Raw genomic sequence first — 19,607 nt, forward strand, 5'->3', positions numbered from 1 at the left:
CACAGGGACAACTTCGTCTTCTTTACAGCAGGGGCTCTACCTGGGGGTAAAGGGCGGCCAGTGCATAAGGCTGACAACCTCACCACCATCTGTGGGCCAACTGTCTAGAAAATGTGGGAACCTTGACATCTCACAACCCAATGGGCCTTCAGAGCCTGTTACAGGAATAGCTGTAACTTTTTACCAAAAGCACAACAGATCACTGTAGGTCACAGCGCAAGGGCTGAGAAGGCCCACACCTTATACATTCATTCAATCATTCATACCTTTTTACCACGTTTTGCACTTTTACATATTTTATGCCTTAATCCATATCCTAAAGTCATATGATAAATTAAATTTTTGATCTGTGGAACGTACGAGTACGTATGTGTATTGTGTGCATGGTGTGTTTCACAAGTGGTAAAATTTTATACATACATGTTCTCAAGCCAAGCACATCTACACATATGCTCAAATCCCCAACTGGGATTTTTCCATGGAGCAGAGCATTTGAACATAAAATTGAGAAAAATCTTAAATGGAGGAAATTTAACACTGAGATTATTGACCTGAGATCACAGAAACTGATCATCAAATGAAGAAAAATGTTAAATTGAGGAACACTGAATGGGCATTCCACTTTATGCAGCTATTTCTTATGTCTCCCAAAAAAATCAGGAGACAAAGTATTAGTATGGCATTGTCCTAGTTTCCTGTAATATGAGATATTGCATAAATACTATTTAACAAGAAGTGAAATTAGGAACAGACATGGTCTCTGTACCCTGGGTCATTAGTCACTGCTCTGCTATCTATGAACACAAATGTTAAATTTTACATCATTTATGACTCTTCCACTGTGAACAGTGTGTGTTTGTACCTTTGTTTACTATGAGGTTATTTACTGTTTAAGATGGTATTATTTCCTGAGAGTGTAAAGAATAGGTAAGATCAGTTTCATTTCATATAAGTATTTTTTCAATTAACCTATCATAACTATAGACAGAGCTCATTATACTGATTTATAAGATGGTCTTGTATGACTGAAACATGTAGGGGTTTTAGCAACATGTAATCAGTACAAGGAATAAACTATATATACTTAGATGGTAATTTACATCTTGTTTTAATTATAAGTAGTTTGTCAATTAACCTAAAACAACTATTAATTTTGTGTTATAATCTCTCATATTATCTTGTGGCATCATGGTCTGCTGTACCTTGGATCATGTCCCAAGCTGCAACACAGCGCACTTGCATTATTTAAATTTAAAATTTAATTAGTATGTTCAATAAGTTTGGTATCAAGAAATCTATTTTGTTTCTAAGAGAGTGACATAAAGCAAGGCTGGCAGAACAAGACAAGGTAAATGTAAGTCACAAAACAAGTCATGCGAGATGCAATTTGAGAGAGACAGTAAAGACAGCAGCACACGATTTTGGAATTTCAAAACATACATTAAATTTCCATTTGACGAAGTTCCAAGAACAGCAAAATTTTACTGTTTTTGAATACAAAGACATAAATTAGATTAACAAGTTTTTGGTTTCACACAGGAACACACTGGTCAAGTATTTCAAACCAGGTGCAAGAATACAATATGGTGTATTTATATATCGGAGCTGGGGAAACAAGGAATGTGATGTAGTATGTTGCTGAGAGGACTGAGGAAATGTCACAAGTCCTTGTCTTTCAGAAAATTCAAGGCTGATACTCCTTCTTCTGTGACAAGTTTTAATCTTGAAAGCATGAAAGTTCTCTTTTTTTGGATGGGGGATTCAAAGGAGTCTATGTCAAGGCACAAGTTCTCTGCTAATAAAATCTATAATTTAATCATGACTGGCAACTCTACTGTTCATATTCCTCCTAATAACATGGGTGCTAGGGGAATGAAGCAAGTGGGGCATGTTACTTCAGGCTAAAGGGGAATGGTACAACTGCTGCTCTAAATGCCATTAGTAACCCTACTCCTTCAACATTTATATTTCCAAGAATGAATTTCAAGGATTACATGATGGATGATTGATGCTTCTACAGCTTCCATCGGAGGTCCAAAACCCAACAGGGTGATTAATTGAGAATCTCTTTGTTCATTATCTACATTTTATCTCATGTAAAAAGCCTTGCAAGGAAGACCAAGCTCTCTCAATTTTAGAGGAGTCTTACATACCATCCCACCCATCAATATGGTAAAAGAAAACGAGACTGTCATGATTACATTGTCTCTCCGTACATCACATAAATTACAGCTATTGGATTTCACTGTCTTGGTCCTCATAATGCTCGCCGTAATGACCAGATCCCCTCAAAATTAATATTTCAGCATTCAACTACCAGTATACTTTAAGAAGTATTAAATTATAAGTATACTCCAGTTGCCAGAAAACACATGCAATAGTGTGGAGCGTTCGGAACTTTCCACCAGCACTCTTGTTCACAAAGTAAATCATAACACAAAACCGACCCAAGATACAATACTTTCCTCTATGTTGGGAAACAAACCATTAAGACAAAGCATGTCTGAAGTTGTAAAATCAGTAGAACAGATATTACACAAATCTAAAACAATTCAACCTGAATGTGGCAGGAAGCAGGACAAGACACTCTGAAGAACTGTTAAAGAATAACCAGCCTCTCCCAATGCTCTATCCGTTGGCATGAAGTTCTCCATGTACATGGCCTCAGCAAATAGGCTGGGAAGTCCATATGAAACAATGACAGTCATCAACCTTGGAAGAAGATCATCTGCACCCCTGTATGAGAAAAATCCTGTTACTTCTTTCATATTCTTCATGCTTTCAATCATGAGCTTTAGACTTCCTTGGTCTCTTTCTGCCTGTCAGGGTGGAATGTCTGTTGGACAAGATTCTCTAAATGATAAATAAGGTGACACTGGCGATTAACAGATGGTCTACACCTTAAAGTGGTCTCTAAACCACAGTATTCAACTGGAATTCCCACAATTCTCAGTCTATGATTATGTGAGAGGTAAAGGATGGGGAAGATGTAAAGAAAATTCTGAGCTACAAGAGGCCAGTCTTAGATATAAGACATTCTGCATGGATGTCTAACACTTTCCTCCTAAACCAACATCTTCTTAAGGACTAAGCTTATTATTATTCACTGTTTGCAGGAAGAACAACAAACATGTTTACCTAAAATAAGTAAAAAATTTGGTTGGACAGCAGATGACTATTATATAATTTATGTTACAAATTTTCTGTTTTCTAGTGAAATTTTCTGACACTAAGTAAGTACAATTTTAACTGGCAGACTAAGGTAACACCTTTTGGCCCTTAATTAGCAACATAACCGCATTCTGTATAATTGTTATAGAGAAGTTCATGCTGATGAATGCAAATTTCATTGTACTGGTTAGTTCAAAAGCAAATATGCTTAATGGGTGAAAGGAACATATGTTCCCTCTTCAAAAACCAATTCATTTGCATTACACCTGCTTCTGGTAAAAAATATAGCTTTAGGATTCAAAAATTGATAATACCAAGATAGTTATGACAGTAAAATTAAACAGCATAATGAAGAAGTGTTACATCTGTCCTTCATATCAGACAGCCATGTCATTACAAAATAGTGGTAGGGATCCAACAACAGGGGATAACAGTAATGCCACATACCTGAAGAATATGTAGCAGAGCAATAATCACTTTATCTAAATACCTGGAAACCAAACATTTCTCAACAGATAAACACTACTGAAAGGCTGAAGTCCAATGATATGAGTTCACGAGGATACAAGCTCAGAAAACTACTCATAATATCCTTCCCCAGAGACATACTAAAATAAACTTGGGGTTCTTGTCCTATATATAAAACTGATAACATGGATCACAAACTGTTACTCACAGTGACTTGCAGTGGTTGTTTTCATTGGATGTTGAAGCCAGCACTTTAACCACTGCAACGAGGCTATCAAGCATCTGGCATGGGCTGTGTAACAGTGTTAGATGTCGTAACATGGCACACACTTGCCTCTTCATATCTTCCTCAACTGGTACCATCTCAGTGTTATCTTGTGTCATCATCACCGCCTCAAATTCAAGTTCATCTTCATGTGTAATAAGTCTATAGATAAATATTTCCTCAAATTGGAAACTATACAGCAAAATCTAATGGAGAAATACACGAGAAGAGGATGAAATATAGAAATAAATGAATAGAAAAAATAAATTAAGGAAAAGAAAAGGAGCAAAAAAGTAGAAAAATAAGTGGAAGAAATGGTGATAAAAATGAGATCTACAATAGCGCTGTAATTATGTGTAGTTCTGAGTGGTGTGTATAAGCTATCAATAAATCCAATCATCCAATCCAAACTCCGTCTATGATCACTAATACATGTGACAATATTATCATGTATTTGCACTATACAGGACCCCTCCTCCAGCGGTGATGTAACAGCATCTGAGCAACTATTGCTGCTACGGTAACAGGTCAGTCAACACTCTGGCCCCCTCCCCCATGGTGACGTAACAGGGGACACCACTGGTAACACAAGGCAAACAGGGAACGGTATAAAAAACTGGTTGAGCAGTATGTGACGAGTGTGTGTGATCAGGAGTGACACGGTGTGGATGATGAAGTCGCCGAGTGCAGCATAAGTTAGTTACAGTCTAGCATTCGCCGGAGTGAATGGAATCAGTGGAAGTAATTGTGATACTACCGATGGCAGTACTTGTGAAACTGTAAATTGTGTAATTGTAAGAGCGAGTGGAATAAATTCGCTAGATTCAATACGGCGTGAAGTTATTTGTCGCGTGACATACCCAACACGTGACAATATATTTAACGAAAAACAGGAAGTAAATTTAAGATTAAACTTAGTTATGAGGGACACACAATGATTTATGATGTGAGATGCAGAAGGGACAAATGTAAGTGCATTAATAATATCTGTACAAAAGCCACATTTACAGGACAACTGATGACTATCTGAAGGCAGTAGAAGAAATTCATATTGGGAGAAATTTGGACATGCATGAAAACCTCTACATCTATAAATAACTGAGACACCCAGTATATATTCAATGAGCAAGAAGTTGATGGCAGGAATGTTCAACCTGTTATGCTGAGATTAGCAGTACATGCTTAAAAGAGGTCTAAGTTTGGATACAGACATATAAGTATGCACCCAATTTGAACACAACATGAAGTTGTGTTTATTTAGAGTATACTCCCAAAAAATGAACTAGATAAAGTAATCCAAGACATCATAAGAAACATAAACAGATTATTTTAGCCTCCCATACATTCTTCTGAGAAGGCTATCAATAACAACACATTGCTGGGGACGACATAAAAACAAGAGAACAGTTTTAGCACCTAGAAAAAGTGTCAGTTGCAAACAAAATAAACATGAACATAAATAATATATATTATGCAGAGAAAGATATGTAGCCTGCAATAATTAGCTGAACCTTCTACATGCTGAAGCCCAAAGGTTAATGAACTTTTTTTCAACCACTTGCCCATGATGAAGAGACCATCACAGAGGACCCCAAATGAACAAGCAACAAAATCACTGAAATTTCCAATGTGTCATGCAGCACATTCCATGGCATTCTATGTAATGACTTTAATATGCATGACGTGTGTAAGCAGCTAGTTCCACAAGATCTCACAGGAACAGCATGAAAATAATCCCTCATTTACAAGAATATGAGTGCCAACTGATACAGAATCTATATAGTCAACAGTCATTAGTCAAATATTCTCAACAGGATCATCATGGCTCTAACAGAAGATTACTGTTTCTTGGATGTCAAGCTGCAGAGTCCAGTAGATTTCACTGACATTTCAGAGGAACTTGGTGCCTGTACCTACTCTGAAGACAAAGGCAGCACATGCCATGAAATATCAGTAAACATCTATCAGGCTACATGTGTCACATACTACTGGGGACAGTAATCTTCATAGATACTGTTGTGAGAACCTAAAATCTCATGTGGTCTACAATCCAGACATCACATACACTGGAAGTCACACTCATAACTGAGAAAGCAGATGTGTTATGCAGACTGCTAAAAGGAAAAATTACGGTGAAGCTGTTCTTCAACAGCCACAGTATAGTTCACCATGGATTTGTTACAGATGAATACAACACCAAACAGGCAAGAAACAGTTCATCATCACCATCTTTTGGAATTCTGAAAAGCGGTTGTTCTACCGTGACAATACGAGTATAACAGCCGACTGAACTCTTCTGATACAAATTTTGGTAAGAGTATCTGACAAGAATGGTATCACTCTCTGTTTACTTTCCAGCTTTAGACCCTGTTTATTACCACCTCTTACCAAGAATGAAAGTCCTGTTGATGGGATGCAAGTTCAAATCATAAGAGGAACAAGAGGATATGACAGCTGCATGTCAGAAGGGCCCATGAGAAGGCCTGTAGGATCACTTCTAGCAGTGGAGCAGCTGCTAGAAGGAATGTCTGATAGCAATAGGGAACAACTATGAAGACATTGTGCTGTAAAACTTACCATGACACATAAGATTACAAACATTTTGACATAACATATTGTGATGTGTTGCGCTATGCAGGACACCCCTCCCCCCACCAGTGGTGACATAACACCATCAGATCGCTGTCGTTACTAGGGTAGCAGGCAAGTCAACACTCCTTCCCCTACCCCACCAGCGGTTACGTGGCCAAGGGCTGCCGTGGTTGCTATGCAGCCATAAACAACTCCAAACAGTGTTACCAGTAACACCTGTAAACACGGCGCCAGACAACAGTGGTGCCTATTACGTGGCTGTTTTCTGTGTTGTCCGGAACGAGGCTAAATAAGGAGCCGCAAAGACTATTCACAGCCAGTTCTCAAGTTACGAGTTAGTCACGAGTTAGCCAGGAAGTCAACCAGTCAATTGTATTTGCAGTCTAGTATTTGTGATATTGCCGATGGCAGTAATGTTGAGATTGTAAGGCACGAAGGTGAAATAAAATTCGCTATATTCAATACGGCGTGAAGTTATTTGTCGCATGACCTACCCAACATGCGACAATATAAATAACACACTGGATGACCTGACATGCTGGTGACAGAAGAAAGACTATGTATTGTAACGTGTTTTGACACTGATCCCACTTCTGACACCAGTTGTCGCGTATCGGGCGTATATCGCGACAAATAAATTCTCGATGTATTCGGTGTAGCGAATTTTATTTCACATTCGCTCATACAATCACCCAAATTACAGATTTACGATTACTGCTATCTGCAGTATCACAATTAGTACACTCCAAATGCCAGAATACAACTGACTAGTTGCTGGCTAACTCGGCGGTAGCTCCAGGACTCACTGACTGACTCAGTACAACTCGACTCGGCGACTGTTACAGTACAACTGACTGAGAATAGCCTTCGCTGCTCCCTATGTAGCCTCGATCGGACAATACGGCCACGTAATAGGCACCCTTGTTGCTAGCCACGCTGTCCGGTTACGTCACCGCTGTTGATTCGCCTTGCATAGTTACCCGGTTACGGGGCTCGGCTATCTTCGGCTCCGCTCGTGACGTCACCGTGCATAGCTACCAGGATGCGGGGTGATTACTCGCCTATTACGCGAGCGTTACGTTACCGCTGAGGGGTGGGAGGGGAGCGCTGACTCACCCGCCGCGTCACTGCTGGTGTGGGGGGGGGCTTGGCTTTGCGCAACATGTCACAGTATATTTCACACTTACAAGTAAACGGTCATGAGAGTTAAGTGTGTTAATGACGAAAAAATATAAAAATTTTCTTAGGTGCTTTAAATATAATTATTATGAGTGCAGTGGATAGCATACTTCTGTAATTACAATACTGACCTTAAAAGGACAATTAAGTATGATTTGAGGGGAGCAAAGTACATATGATGCAACATTTCCATAACAATTACTCGTCCTTTCTCTGTGTTAAGGGGTTCAACCAAATCAATCAGCAGAGTCTCAAGAAGCTTAATGTCTTGTTTTATGTCTGAAAAACAAAACAAAAAATATACTAGTAAATAACAAGAGTGGAAAGGTATATTAGTTTCAGAGTACACGCATTTTTCAAACATGTCACTTACAATTTTACATCTGAATTTTTATTTTCACTTAATGAGCTGTTAACAAATATAATCATGTGTAATGACATGCATTATTTTTCCCTCCTACTTCATGAACACTTCTATCTTATCTGAAATGCTACAAAGATCCTTTCTTTAATCAGTAAATTTTTTGAACATAAAAAACTCCGTGGCTTTTAGTCCGCAAGTGAACTACACTGACCAAGCGACCACCGCTTGTTGGCGAAGTTAGTGTCAACATTTATGGATGGAGGGTGCCATGTAGTCAGCGCAACAGATTTCCATGGCCATTAATCTCAGTTTTCTAGGCTGGAGCCTCTACTTTTCCAATCAAGAATCTCCTCAATTATCCTTACGAGGCTGAGTGGACCCCGTTCCAGACCCACTACTTCTCAGAAAATCTTGTAGCGCCGGGAATCGAACCTGGGATCTCTGGATCTGTAGCCAAGAACTTTGACCACTAGACCACAGGGGCAGTCTCTTTGAACATAAAATTACTCACAGCCCTCTTTAAGAAAAATGACATTTAACTGGTTCTTCCACCAAGAATTCCATCCAAATAAGCAATGAAGTTACCTCTGCCACTTGTTTTACAGCTGGTAAACACAGCATAAAAAATTCCATGGAAAAGTGTCTGTCTTGAGCAAGTGACATTCAACTCTTGTAGAAATTCCACATTAGGGAATCTGAAGATCAATCACCTAAGCCTGCCAGTAGACATTTTACTGAGACACTTCACATCTTCAGAACCTACTTCTCAAATATCTGTTAAATTGTTATCCTTCAACTAGAAACACACAAACACATAAACATAATCACACTGCCTGATGGAACCTACCAATAGCGATGTTCTGAAAGTGTCTATGGAATGCTTGCCTCTCCTCTTGAGCTACTGCCGCTTCACTGACATCATGTTTCCGCATAGCTTCACGGTCAGCAGAGCTGTCCACCGTGAGATTGCATAAACCATGATCAATGCTAGACAATACCTGACGCCTTGTATCACTGCACACGTCATTGCTGCCTTCTTTATTACTGTGCCTTTGGAATAACAATGTCTGGTGTTTTGTAATTATTGGATTCACTTTGTCTAAGACAGCATACTGCATCTGACACAGCAGACATCCAAAAGGATGAGAACGATCAAGAAGAATTTGGCTAATGATGGCCCTATAATTAAAAATGGAAACAGTATACCATACAATACTGAAAAATTGCATTTATGTAAACAAACTTCATGGTACAAGGTCTTCTTCCATCAGTTGACACTTTGCAGACCGGTGGCATATTTTTACGCCCAGCACTTTTAAACGTGGTGGACTGGTGGCACATTATTATGATTTTAGGACATGTTATGTTGAAACACACTATACCTTGTACTGGCACCACCCAAATGAAATGACTACTGCATAATATTATTCCAGAATGTTTGCTTAGTAGGCAGTAACTTGATCTCGCTGTTTGGGTTCCCCCTCCAAAGGAAAATGATCTTTGATTCTTCAAGCTCTTATGTACCAGGTAGGAAGTTAGTGGTGCAATGAGTCAAGGACAGATGCGGTTGAAAACCAAACGATCTCTTGGAGAACAAGAAATATCTGACTTGTTCTCTGATAGTGTAGTTATAGTGATTTAGACAGTGGCAGTGACAAGGGACAACAAACAACTGTGGCCACAGACAATAAAAGTGAAATTAGCTTCCACAAAAGTGCAGGTAGAAGTGCAGGCAGTAAAATTGCGGGGATAGCCACATGGGGAAAAGTAGACAAAACGCCTACTTTGGGACAGTTTACTGGAAATCCAGGGGTGAAACAAATTCCATCGGACCCAACACAAGTGTCTGAAGTAGCAGAACTGTTTTTTGGAGATAGGGACACTCGTGTTGTGAATATGATTTCCACAATTTACAATTCAAGCATGGTTGAAGTTCAAAGGAGACATGGACAAGTAAAGAAGCCTATTTGTATTTCTGAGTATAATATGTTCATGAAGGGAGTTGATAGAGCCGATCAGTACTTGGCCTATTATTCTCTTCCGAGGAAATTAATAAAGTGCACAAAGAAAGTTTCCTTGTGGCTTATAAATTGTGCCATTTTCAATTCATTTTTGGTTTACAAAAATCTAAACCCTGATTCGAAATTGAAATACAAAGCATTTCTGATGAATGTGGCAAAGGCCTGGCACAGACTTAGTGCGACCGGGCCCATAACTCCTACCCCATGCAGTCCTCATGTGGACACCCCTGGGCGATTCTCGGGTGAAATGCGGAAATATGCCCTGTGAAAATTGTGAAGAGTGAACATTCCAGGGGGAAGCAACCTTCTAGGCAGTGCTGTGTTTGCACAGTTCACAAAAAAATGAGTATGACTGTCTACATTGCAAGTTCTGTGTAATGCCACTTCACACAGGGGAATGTTTCCAGAAATGTCACACTCTCAAGCACTTCTAGCATTGGTAAGTGTTCTCCAAAAATTTTAGTTCATAAAATTAAGTAGAATTTATATTAATTTTTAAAGTGAACAGTGCACAAGTTAGGGTAGTAGGTTTAAAAATGCCAGTCCCCAGGGTGATTTAAATATTTAAATTGCCAGTCCGCAAAGTGTTAATAGTTATTCATCTGGTTCAGAAATTCCTTGTTACAGAGCCAAACTGTCACCACTGTTATCAAGAAAGCAGAAGTCAGAAAACTATATGTGTATATTATATGTGAGATTTGTTTTTTTTTTAGGTTGATAGCATAGAGAGAATTTCTCTCTTTTGTGATCATTTCTATTCTTATAGTACTCTGATTTTAACAACAGCTGTGAAACAGTGCATGGACATAGGTGCTAGGCCTCATGTGCATGAAGTTTTTATTGTTTGTCTGTAGATGGTTTATGTTGTGATTGGTTTATATATCCTATCTTGTGCTGGTGTTGTTTTCTGGAGATAGGGACTAGCTCTACTGATTGGGCCTGACTGAGTGGGCTTTTACCTGACAACAGAGACAGAATCCAGTCTCGAAAACGTTTTTTAATAAAAAAAATAGGCTAATGGATATTGTCCAGAAACACAATAATTTTAAAAACAATATTATTCAGCCTTAATAATAGCACTCTTTTTTAGAACTTCAACTGTAAAAGCGCTTTACTCCATTCCTGGATTTGCATAAGCACACACTGGGAAATCCTGGTGTAATTTATAATGCATTACAGAAAATAAAAGGAAAATGGGTGTGGTCATGCCAGCTGCCACACTATAAAACCTGTCCTGCCTGTTCCATACCCTCCACCACTCTCTAGTTAATACATATACATATACATACATCAGCATTTCAGAGTGTTCATAAGTGTGCAACTGGCACTGAATATAAAACTTGTCAAACAACAGTCACAAGACAATCACAGATAAAATCACAGAGACATCAGTTCAACCATAGTTAAAATGTAAACTGAATACCTCAATTAAATAGATACAATGTTACACATACAATTATACCGACAAGATAATTAGCAATACATAATAATTCTCCTTCCTTAACTTACACTTACACTTAATGTATATATTAATGCCTACTGTGGGACATCCATCAGTCAACATGCACTCCCCTTCTCTTCCTTAGCTGCTGATCCCAACAGAAGAGCAAAATTTCATCAACAGTACATGATGGATTATGTATTATATTTCTTATTTCTTTTATAGACTGTTTTCTACCGTGTACTAAATCAGTTAGATTATCAGGCAGACTGTTAAATATTTTTATACTCATGCAATGGACCCCTTTCTGCCTCATTGCAAGATGTGATTGTAGGACATGTACATGTAAATGTCCTACAATCATGTAATGGACATGTAATGCTACTTGCCAAAGCAGAAGCATTTCACTCCTTGTATGACATCTCATTTCTGACTGGAACAGTAAGAGGTCTGTTCTGTTGTAATGGTATCTCTTGTGATGGACATTACAAAATGATTTGTAGATTCATACTCTGAAGTACTTATTCTACAGTATCAACGAATGTCATGACCTCCAATGAAAACTTCCCGGGTGGCTCAACAACACCCCCCAAACTCAAGTTGGCACTGAATGGGAGGAGAGTGTATGATATCAGTATTAAGAAAAGAAAAGTGTGGGTTGCACTTGCTGATTTCAAAATACAGGTCTCCTGCAAATGCTTTCTAGAATGACACAAATGCCAGACTTACGGCATCAAGCTGTAAGAGAACTACTTCTCAGGGGTCAGCATGGAATACAGAGTAAATACAGTTATCACAGTGAAAAAAATACATTGCAGACATTATTTGAATGTGGCACACATAATGATAAATACAGAGAGATGGGGAGGAAAAGTTATGTATTTTAAAGTACTATATAATACAATACAATGTACAATTATGTACAATAATACAATGAGAAATGAAGAAGTGTTAATTAGAGTCAGTGAGCAGAGGAATATCCTACATGAAATAAGAAAACGGAAGGCTAATTGGATTGGTCATGTTTTACGCAGAAACTGCCTTCTAAAAGAAGCTATCGAAGGAAAGATAGATGGGCGGATAGAAGTGACAAGAAGACGAGGAAGAAGACGTAAGAAGATGCTGGATGACCTTGGGGACAGAAGAGGATACTGTCATTTGAAGGAGAAAGCTCTAGATCGCATTAAGTGGAGGAATTGTTTTGAAAGAGACTGTGGACCTGTCGTCTTGACAGATTACTGATGATGATGATGATAATACAAGTCAGATTCCATGCTACCACAGAACTAAAATGAACTACTGCGCAACAGAATCAATTTTATTGCTTACCTCTGCAGTTTTTCATCTTCTGGTTGAAGCAGTTGATCCTGTTTTGATTTCTTCAGCCACAAATTTTCTTCCTCATACTGCAATGCAGCAGCATACACTCTCTGCTTTTTGAAATCTGTTTCTGTGATGGTCCCATTCTCAATTTTTTCATTGATTTGAAATTTTCTGCAATAAAGAAAGAATCCATCATTCACAAACACTTCAATATTAAGTGGCTGGTATGTTTTTATGTTGGAAAATTGGCTGAACCAGCAAAGTGAATTTTGCTAGATCTGCCATACTCAAATGTTGTCAACACTTGGAAACTGCTTTCTTTTACCTTCATCTTAATGGTTTTGTATATTCAACCCATTCCATCATTATGCCACTTCTTCTCTGGGTGACAAACCATCCTCAATCCCTTTAGATTATATATCATATGTAACTCTTGGAATTTTGCTGCTCAACAACCATGTTAAAAGATTTTCCTACTTTTGACAATCCTCATGCTATTCTCTCAACATCATATTCTGCTTAGTTATGAAGATAATATGTTTAAAAACATATCAATTATGTTATACTCGTATGAACGGTATTAGGATACAGAAACCTGAAACAATTAAGTCCCATCCCATGAATTCCTAAACTTCCTACAATTTTAATTTTGTCATGATTACTGGACTGCAATTTATGAACATAACCCAGATAGGAAAATGGATGAAAGATGTAGGCACTGAATGTGAGGAATGTAATTAAAAGAGTGACTCAAACATGCTGGGATCAAGGAATTTGGAACGCACTCACAATGTGTCTGTGAGAGAGGAAGGGTGTTGAGGTCAAAGTACACACTAAAGATCATGGGGAGATCTCTGGAATATATCTGCAGCATTATGCAAAGATCGCTGATTAAGTAATGTAAAATTGAATTTCCTAATCATGAACTATCATACAATTAGAGGGAGCTCGACAAAATAGGTACACTCATGCCTTGCTACACAAGCTCAATTTGTTCCAAAAAATGAGCTCATAAACTGCAGAGTGAGAATGAAGTTCACATGAATTTACATGCATTATGATACATTCCAGAGATCAAAATTATTTAATGTAACTTTTCACCCTAACATACTATATAAGTGTCAAAGTATTAACATTCCTGTTTACTTTATGGTAGTTACACTGTAACTAACCACTATACCTGTACTACCATACACTAGTTAAGAACAAAATTATGTACACAGTGTGTTCAAAAAGTATCAAACCTTTGGTCGGCAGAAATACATTTATTGATTTGGAGGTACAAAACCCTAATCCCCTTCAAAGCAGTCTCCTTGATAATGCACACACTTCTCCCACTGCTTCGCCATTGTTGAAAACACTTCTGGAAAGCATCTTTTGGAATGGTGATCAGCCGGGCCATCGCATTCTGCATTGATGTCTTCTCTTGACTCAAATCAGGTTCCTTTCAGCGGCATTTTCAGCTTGGGAAATAGCCAAAAGTCACACGGAGCCATGTCAGGGGAGTAGAGAGCCTGACGAACCACAGGGATGTTGTGTTTGGCGACGAAAGTCTGAATCAGATGCGCAGTTTCAGTACGAATTTCGCGGACACTCTCCTCATGCCCAAATCCTCGGTCAAAATTGAATTACCGATCCAATGCTTTCCCCTATCTCGTTCGCAAGCTCTTGGACTGTGATATGACGGTCCTCCATGACCAAAGACCGCACTTGCTCAATGACATTCTCATTTCGACTGGTTGAGGGTCTGCCTGAACGTGGTTCGCTGTCCACTGATGTGTGGCCATCTTTGAAGCGGTTGTATCACTCCTTTATCCATGAGTTGCTCATGGCATCGTCCCCGAAAGCCTGCTGAATCTTGTGAATTTTCTCCACATTGGTACTGCCAAGCTTCTGGCAAAATTTGATGCAATATCGCTGCCTATGTTGTTCCGTCATTTTACACCTTACTGGAATCCAACGAGCGCTCACTACACGTCCTCACTCATAGGCCGACTGCCAGCAACTGACACTTTCTGCGGGCTGGAAAGAATTCATGACTGCGCATGAATGTCCCCTCCACATCTCCACCGAAGGGACCCTCCCACGCTTCAATGGTTTACGTGGGAAAAAAGAAGGCTCGATACTTTTTGAACACACCACGTGAACATTATGACACTATTGCATTGATAGAATGCTGAAAAAACATAAAATTCAAAGAAAACACAAACATTTCCAATATATAAACCAAAAATTTAAAGTCTTTAAAGTCTGTCTGAAGGCAACACACTGAAGTAGAATTCAGCTGAGCTACAGTGAAGAGTCAAGTCTCATTTGATTGTTTTAAATGAAAAAAACGAGACAAAGCTCAATTATAGACGAAGCCTTCCCTCGTCTTATATAGCTCCTAGAAAACAGACAATGGCATTGTTCGCCCTGTGCCTGAAAGCAGATATTCATTCCATTTATGAGTCACTGTCTTCTACAATTTTTGACAAGTTCTACAGAACAAATTATCTTATCTAGTATTCTCATTGCTTCACCACCACCACCGACATCATCACCATTTTCCATGTGCTATTACTTTTCAAGCTGAATGAGATTTCTGTTCATAAGTTCTTTTTCAGAATGTGAAGCCAACACTTCCTGAATGTCACCCTACTTCACCTCTTCAAATTTTTGTCCAAGCTACACGTTCACAATTTTATACTGAATTCCTTCAACTCTGTCATCAAAACCCCTGAAAACACACACATATTTTGATAGTAAAACCTTCCTAATGTCACTCATGTTCTTCAAGTCTCTTTGTACCAGGCTGTGCCAGTGTTATCAATAATCACTTTTATATTGTAGTTCTTCCACGGATGCTTAATGGTTGGCTTCTTTTCACAATCAGATCTGATAATACGTATTTGAGCTGTAGGTAATAGGCCCTGAAAGTGTCCGTAACTCCCAAGTCCACAAGTTGCAGGATGAGAGTGGTGATCAGAGACAGAAAAGCAACTTGAATATTATCTGCATGGTCTTCAACACTGATAGGATGGCTAGGAGCATTATCAAGTAATAGAAGTGGTTTGCTGTTATGGTTATGTCTGGTACAATAGGATGCAATGAAGAGAGAAAGGTAACCTGTCATATGGTCAACAAACATTGCCACTATTACCCATGCCTGAACAGATTATAGAATTACAGGTAATGCAGTTTTATGCAGGCCTTTAAATGTTCCATTATTTTGACAGTGGTAAACCAGTAAAGGTAAGGTAAAGCTATCCCTGTAACAGTCCATGAAAGCCTATAGGGTTCTGGGATGTCAAGGCTCCCATATTTTCTAGATAACCGGCTCACAGATGGTGGTAAGGTTGTTGGCCTTATGTGTTGGCCGCCCTTTACCCCCCAGGAAGATTCCTAGTACTCATTTCTGTCAGAGGCTGAGTCAACGCTAGGGCCATAGTGCAACTAGAAGGATTAGGTCAATTGAAAAAATCCACCTAATTGGGACTCAAACCCATGACCTTCCGATTTGTGACATAGTGCCTCAACCAACTACACTACCATGTGGCCCCTTGGTAAACCAGTAGTGGTTTCAACTTCATGTCACCCTTAGGATTACCACCAAGAAGATATCATTTGATTCCTTAAGTCCGGTGCTTTCTTTTCAGCCCTTGAATAAACGTTTGAGGTGGCATTCTCTCTCAAAAACATTTTGCTGACACTGAAAATCTTCAACAAATATCCTTCTTGGTTATTTTGCAAATGATTTTGAAATATTTTCTCTGTTTCTATATCTGCATTATCTCGGTTCATGTGCAAAGGCTGTACAAAGCTGAATAACTCTTAAATCACTCAAATCAGCCTTAAAAATTTGATATTTCAAGATGTTAAAAAATATGAACGCAAAAAATCATCACAGGCAAAATACCCAGACTGCAGCAATTTAACTGCCTGTAGAATTAATTTAAAAGTCAAAACAGACTGAACACTGTATCTGATGAAGATAATACTAATTACGTAACCTGAACATAAAAGCTTACATCTCTGCAATTTTATGACAATGAGCAGCAACTTCACTTCGACGCTGTTCCCACACTTCCTGTCTCTGTCTAGCAATGGCAGCATTTTCTGTGAGGCGACGCTCAAGTTCTAACTGTAAATTCTGACGCTGAATGGCTGTTGAGGCAGCCTGAAGCCTGGATGAATAACGTGCCACTAATAATTTGTTTTCATGCTGCATGCGTGCAACTGGAGATTCTTCACTCTTTGTGCTACAATTCTGTTCACCTGTAACACCACAGAGACATAGACACACACTCACACATCAAGTCTGAATGAGAGTCATGCTTTTTTTAACGTCCATTACAGAAAAGTACCTTATTCCCTTGAACAAAATGTACTCCTGAAAGTAATACACATTCTAATTTTGAGAGGTTAAGCTGAAGAACAAAAAAAAAAAAAAAAAAAAAAAAAAAAAAAAAAAAAAAAAAAATCTCATTTCCATTTATTTTTCACTTCATGGATCCAATCATCTCCCCGTGGGGCTGGATATAAAACATGTCACATACTACAAATTCATAATGACTACACATCATTCATCCTTGGTCCAATAAAATATATAATCAGGCCTCTCAAAGATAGCTCAAGTTGTCAGGACAACACACATAGGTCGTGAAAAAACCACTGTCAAATTCACGCCTTGCCATTCCACACAGGCTGGCAAGCCATATCATCCAGTTACATTATAAAATATTAAAATTCATAACAAAAACAGACATCATACATATTACTACACTTACAACTAGCAAGTCTCAACAATGTATAATTCACACACACAGACCATTTATTAACTCTTAGCTTTTGAGCCCCTTGCAAGCTCAACAAATTCAATAGAGTAAAATGTGTTACTTTTCAAATAATTTCGTGAAACAAACCTAAATTGCTTTTTATCACTTTTTAAAACTGTGATATTTGACGGCAGAGTGTTAAATAACTTGACGTCTGAATAATACAACCCTCTCTGATTGGATGATAAATGTGTTGAAGGTATATGAAGGTGGTCATTCCTTCTGGTACCAATCACATATACAGAGTTATTGGTCTGAAACTTATCCAAATTATTAACAACAAATGTCATCAGTGAGAGCAAATATACACATGGGATTGGCAATATGTCAAGCTTTTTAAATAAATCTCTACATGTATGAGTTGGGCCCACTCCCATCATTATTCTTATTATTTTCTTTTGCATACCAAAGACCTTATGACTGTCTGATGTATATCCCCAATATATTATTCCATATTTCACCAATGAATGATAATATGCATAATATACAGCTTTAAGACTATTTATATTTAATATACGAGTATAGGATAATTTTCGCATTACAAAACCAACTGTGCTCAACCTGTGAAGCAAAAAATTGATGTCCCTTACAAGTCAGATGACTGTCCAGCTGCAAACCAAGAAATTTTATCGTTTCTACTTCTTTCAGCTCTTTGTTAAAAAACAACGTATATAGAGGGTAGCTCGTAGCTGCTGTTGGGGTGAATTTTATCATTTTTGTTTTATCCAGATTTAACACTAATTGATTATTTTGAAACCATGTAAACATGTGAGTAAAACAACATCCAATTTTACTTTTAAATTATAGCAGTCTTTAGCTGTGCAAAGAATACTTGCGTCATCTGCAAACATAACAACTTCTGAGATTTTACTTATTTCAAGGGGGAAATAGTTTATGTATATATTAAAGAGTAAGGGTGCCAAAACCAATCCCTGAGGCACACCACATCCAACAATTTCCCAGTTAGAATATTTATTATTTATATAATTTAATTCCACTCTTTACCTCCTATATTGGAGGTAAGATTTAAACCATTGCAATAATACAACCTGCACTCCATAGTACTGCAGTTTCATTAATAGAAGATAATGATTAACATAGTCAAAGGCCTTGGCTATGTCACTAAATATACCAGTTACATACTCTTTTCTGTTCCAGGCTGTAAGTATTACATTGGTTAATTTAAACATTGCATCTTAGGTTGATAATCCCTTTTGGAATCCATACTGCTCTGAAAGCAATAATTAATGTTTTACAATATGATCATTTCATAAAATTTCTTGGCCTGACTACCCAAAATGATATAACTTGGGATAGACATACAGAGGAGATAATAAAGAAATTAAATACATCTTGTTATATGATAAGAAATGTAAAACCAGTGGTGTCTGTAAAAACATTAAAAAGTGTTTATTACTCATACTTCCATTCTGTTATGACATATGGAATAATGTTTTGGGGTAACTCAACACAAGCTGAAAGAGTTTTTAAGATACAAAAGAGAGTTATAAGAATAATAATAGGATGTGGTTTCAGAGAATCATGCACAGAACTGTTTAAGAATATGAATATATTCCCTTTAAGAACACAGTATATATACTCTCTTCTGATGTTTGTAGTAAAAAACAAAGAAATATTTGTACAAATAGGGATTGCTATGATATAAACACTAGACATAATATGGACATACATATGAGCTAGGTAAATTTGGTGAAATATGGTAATGGGGTAATTCACATGGCCGTAAGGATTTACAATGCACTACCTAATAAAATTAAAGTAATTTCTAATGATATAAATAAGTTTAAAAACACTTTGAAATAATTTCTTTATTTAAACTCTTTTTATACACTTGATGAATATTTTAAGAGATAATGATTATACAACTAATGTTTTCTAATCTAACTATTTGGATGATATGGCCTACCAGTATGTGGAATGGCAAGTTGTGAATTTGACAGTGGTT

General features: G+C 37.8%; 1 protein-coding gene across 1 annotated transcript in view; it reads right to left on the bottom strand.

Annotated features, from left to right (window-relative positions):
• Positions 1-273: 273 nt before the first annotated feature.
• Positions 274-19,607, bottom strand: part of LOC111869478 (VPS9 domain-containing protein 1) — a 23,121-nt gene continuing 3,787 nt past the window's right edge. The window contains exons 4-9 of the mRNA XM_023861047.2: positions 16,835-17,081; positions 12,831-12,995; positions 8,887-9,218; positions 7,807-7,954; positions 3,848-4,066; positions 274-2,736 (exon numbers count right to left, since the gene is read on the bottom strand). Of these exons, the coding sequence (XP_023716815.1) occupies positions 2,553-2,736; positions 3,848-4,066; positions 7,807-7,954; positions 8,887-9,218; positions 12,831-12,995; positions 16,835-17,081 (1,295 nt within the window). The 3' untranslated portion in view covers positions 274-2,552. The remainder of the gene's footprint in view (positions 2,737-3,847; positions 4,067-7,806; positions 7,955-8,886; positions 9,219-12,830; positions 12,996-16,834; positions 17,082-19,607) is intronic.

This window comes from Cryptotermes secundus, unplaced genomic scaffold (assembly GCF_002891405.2).
Source record: "Cryptotermes secundus unplaced genomic scaffold, Csec_1.0 scaffold1866, whole genome shotgun sequence".
NCBI classification, from domain to species: Eukaryota; Metazoa; Arthropoda; class Insecta; order Blattodea; family Kalotermitidae; genus Cryptotermes; species Cryptotermes secundus.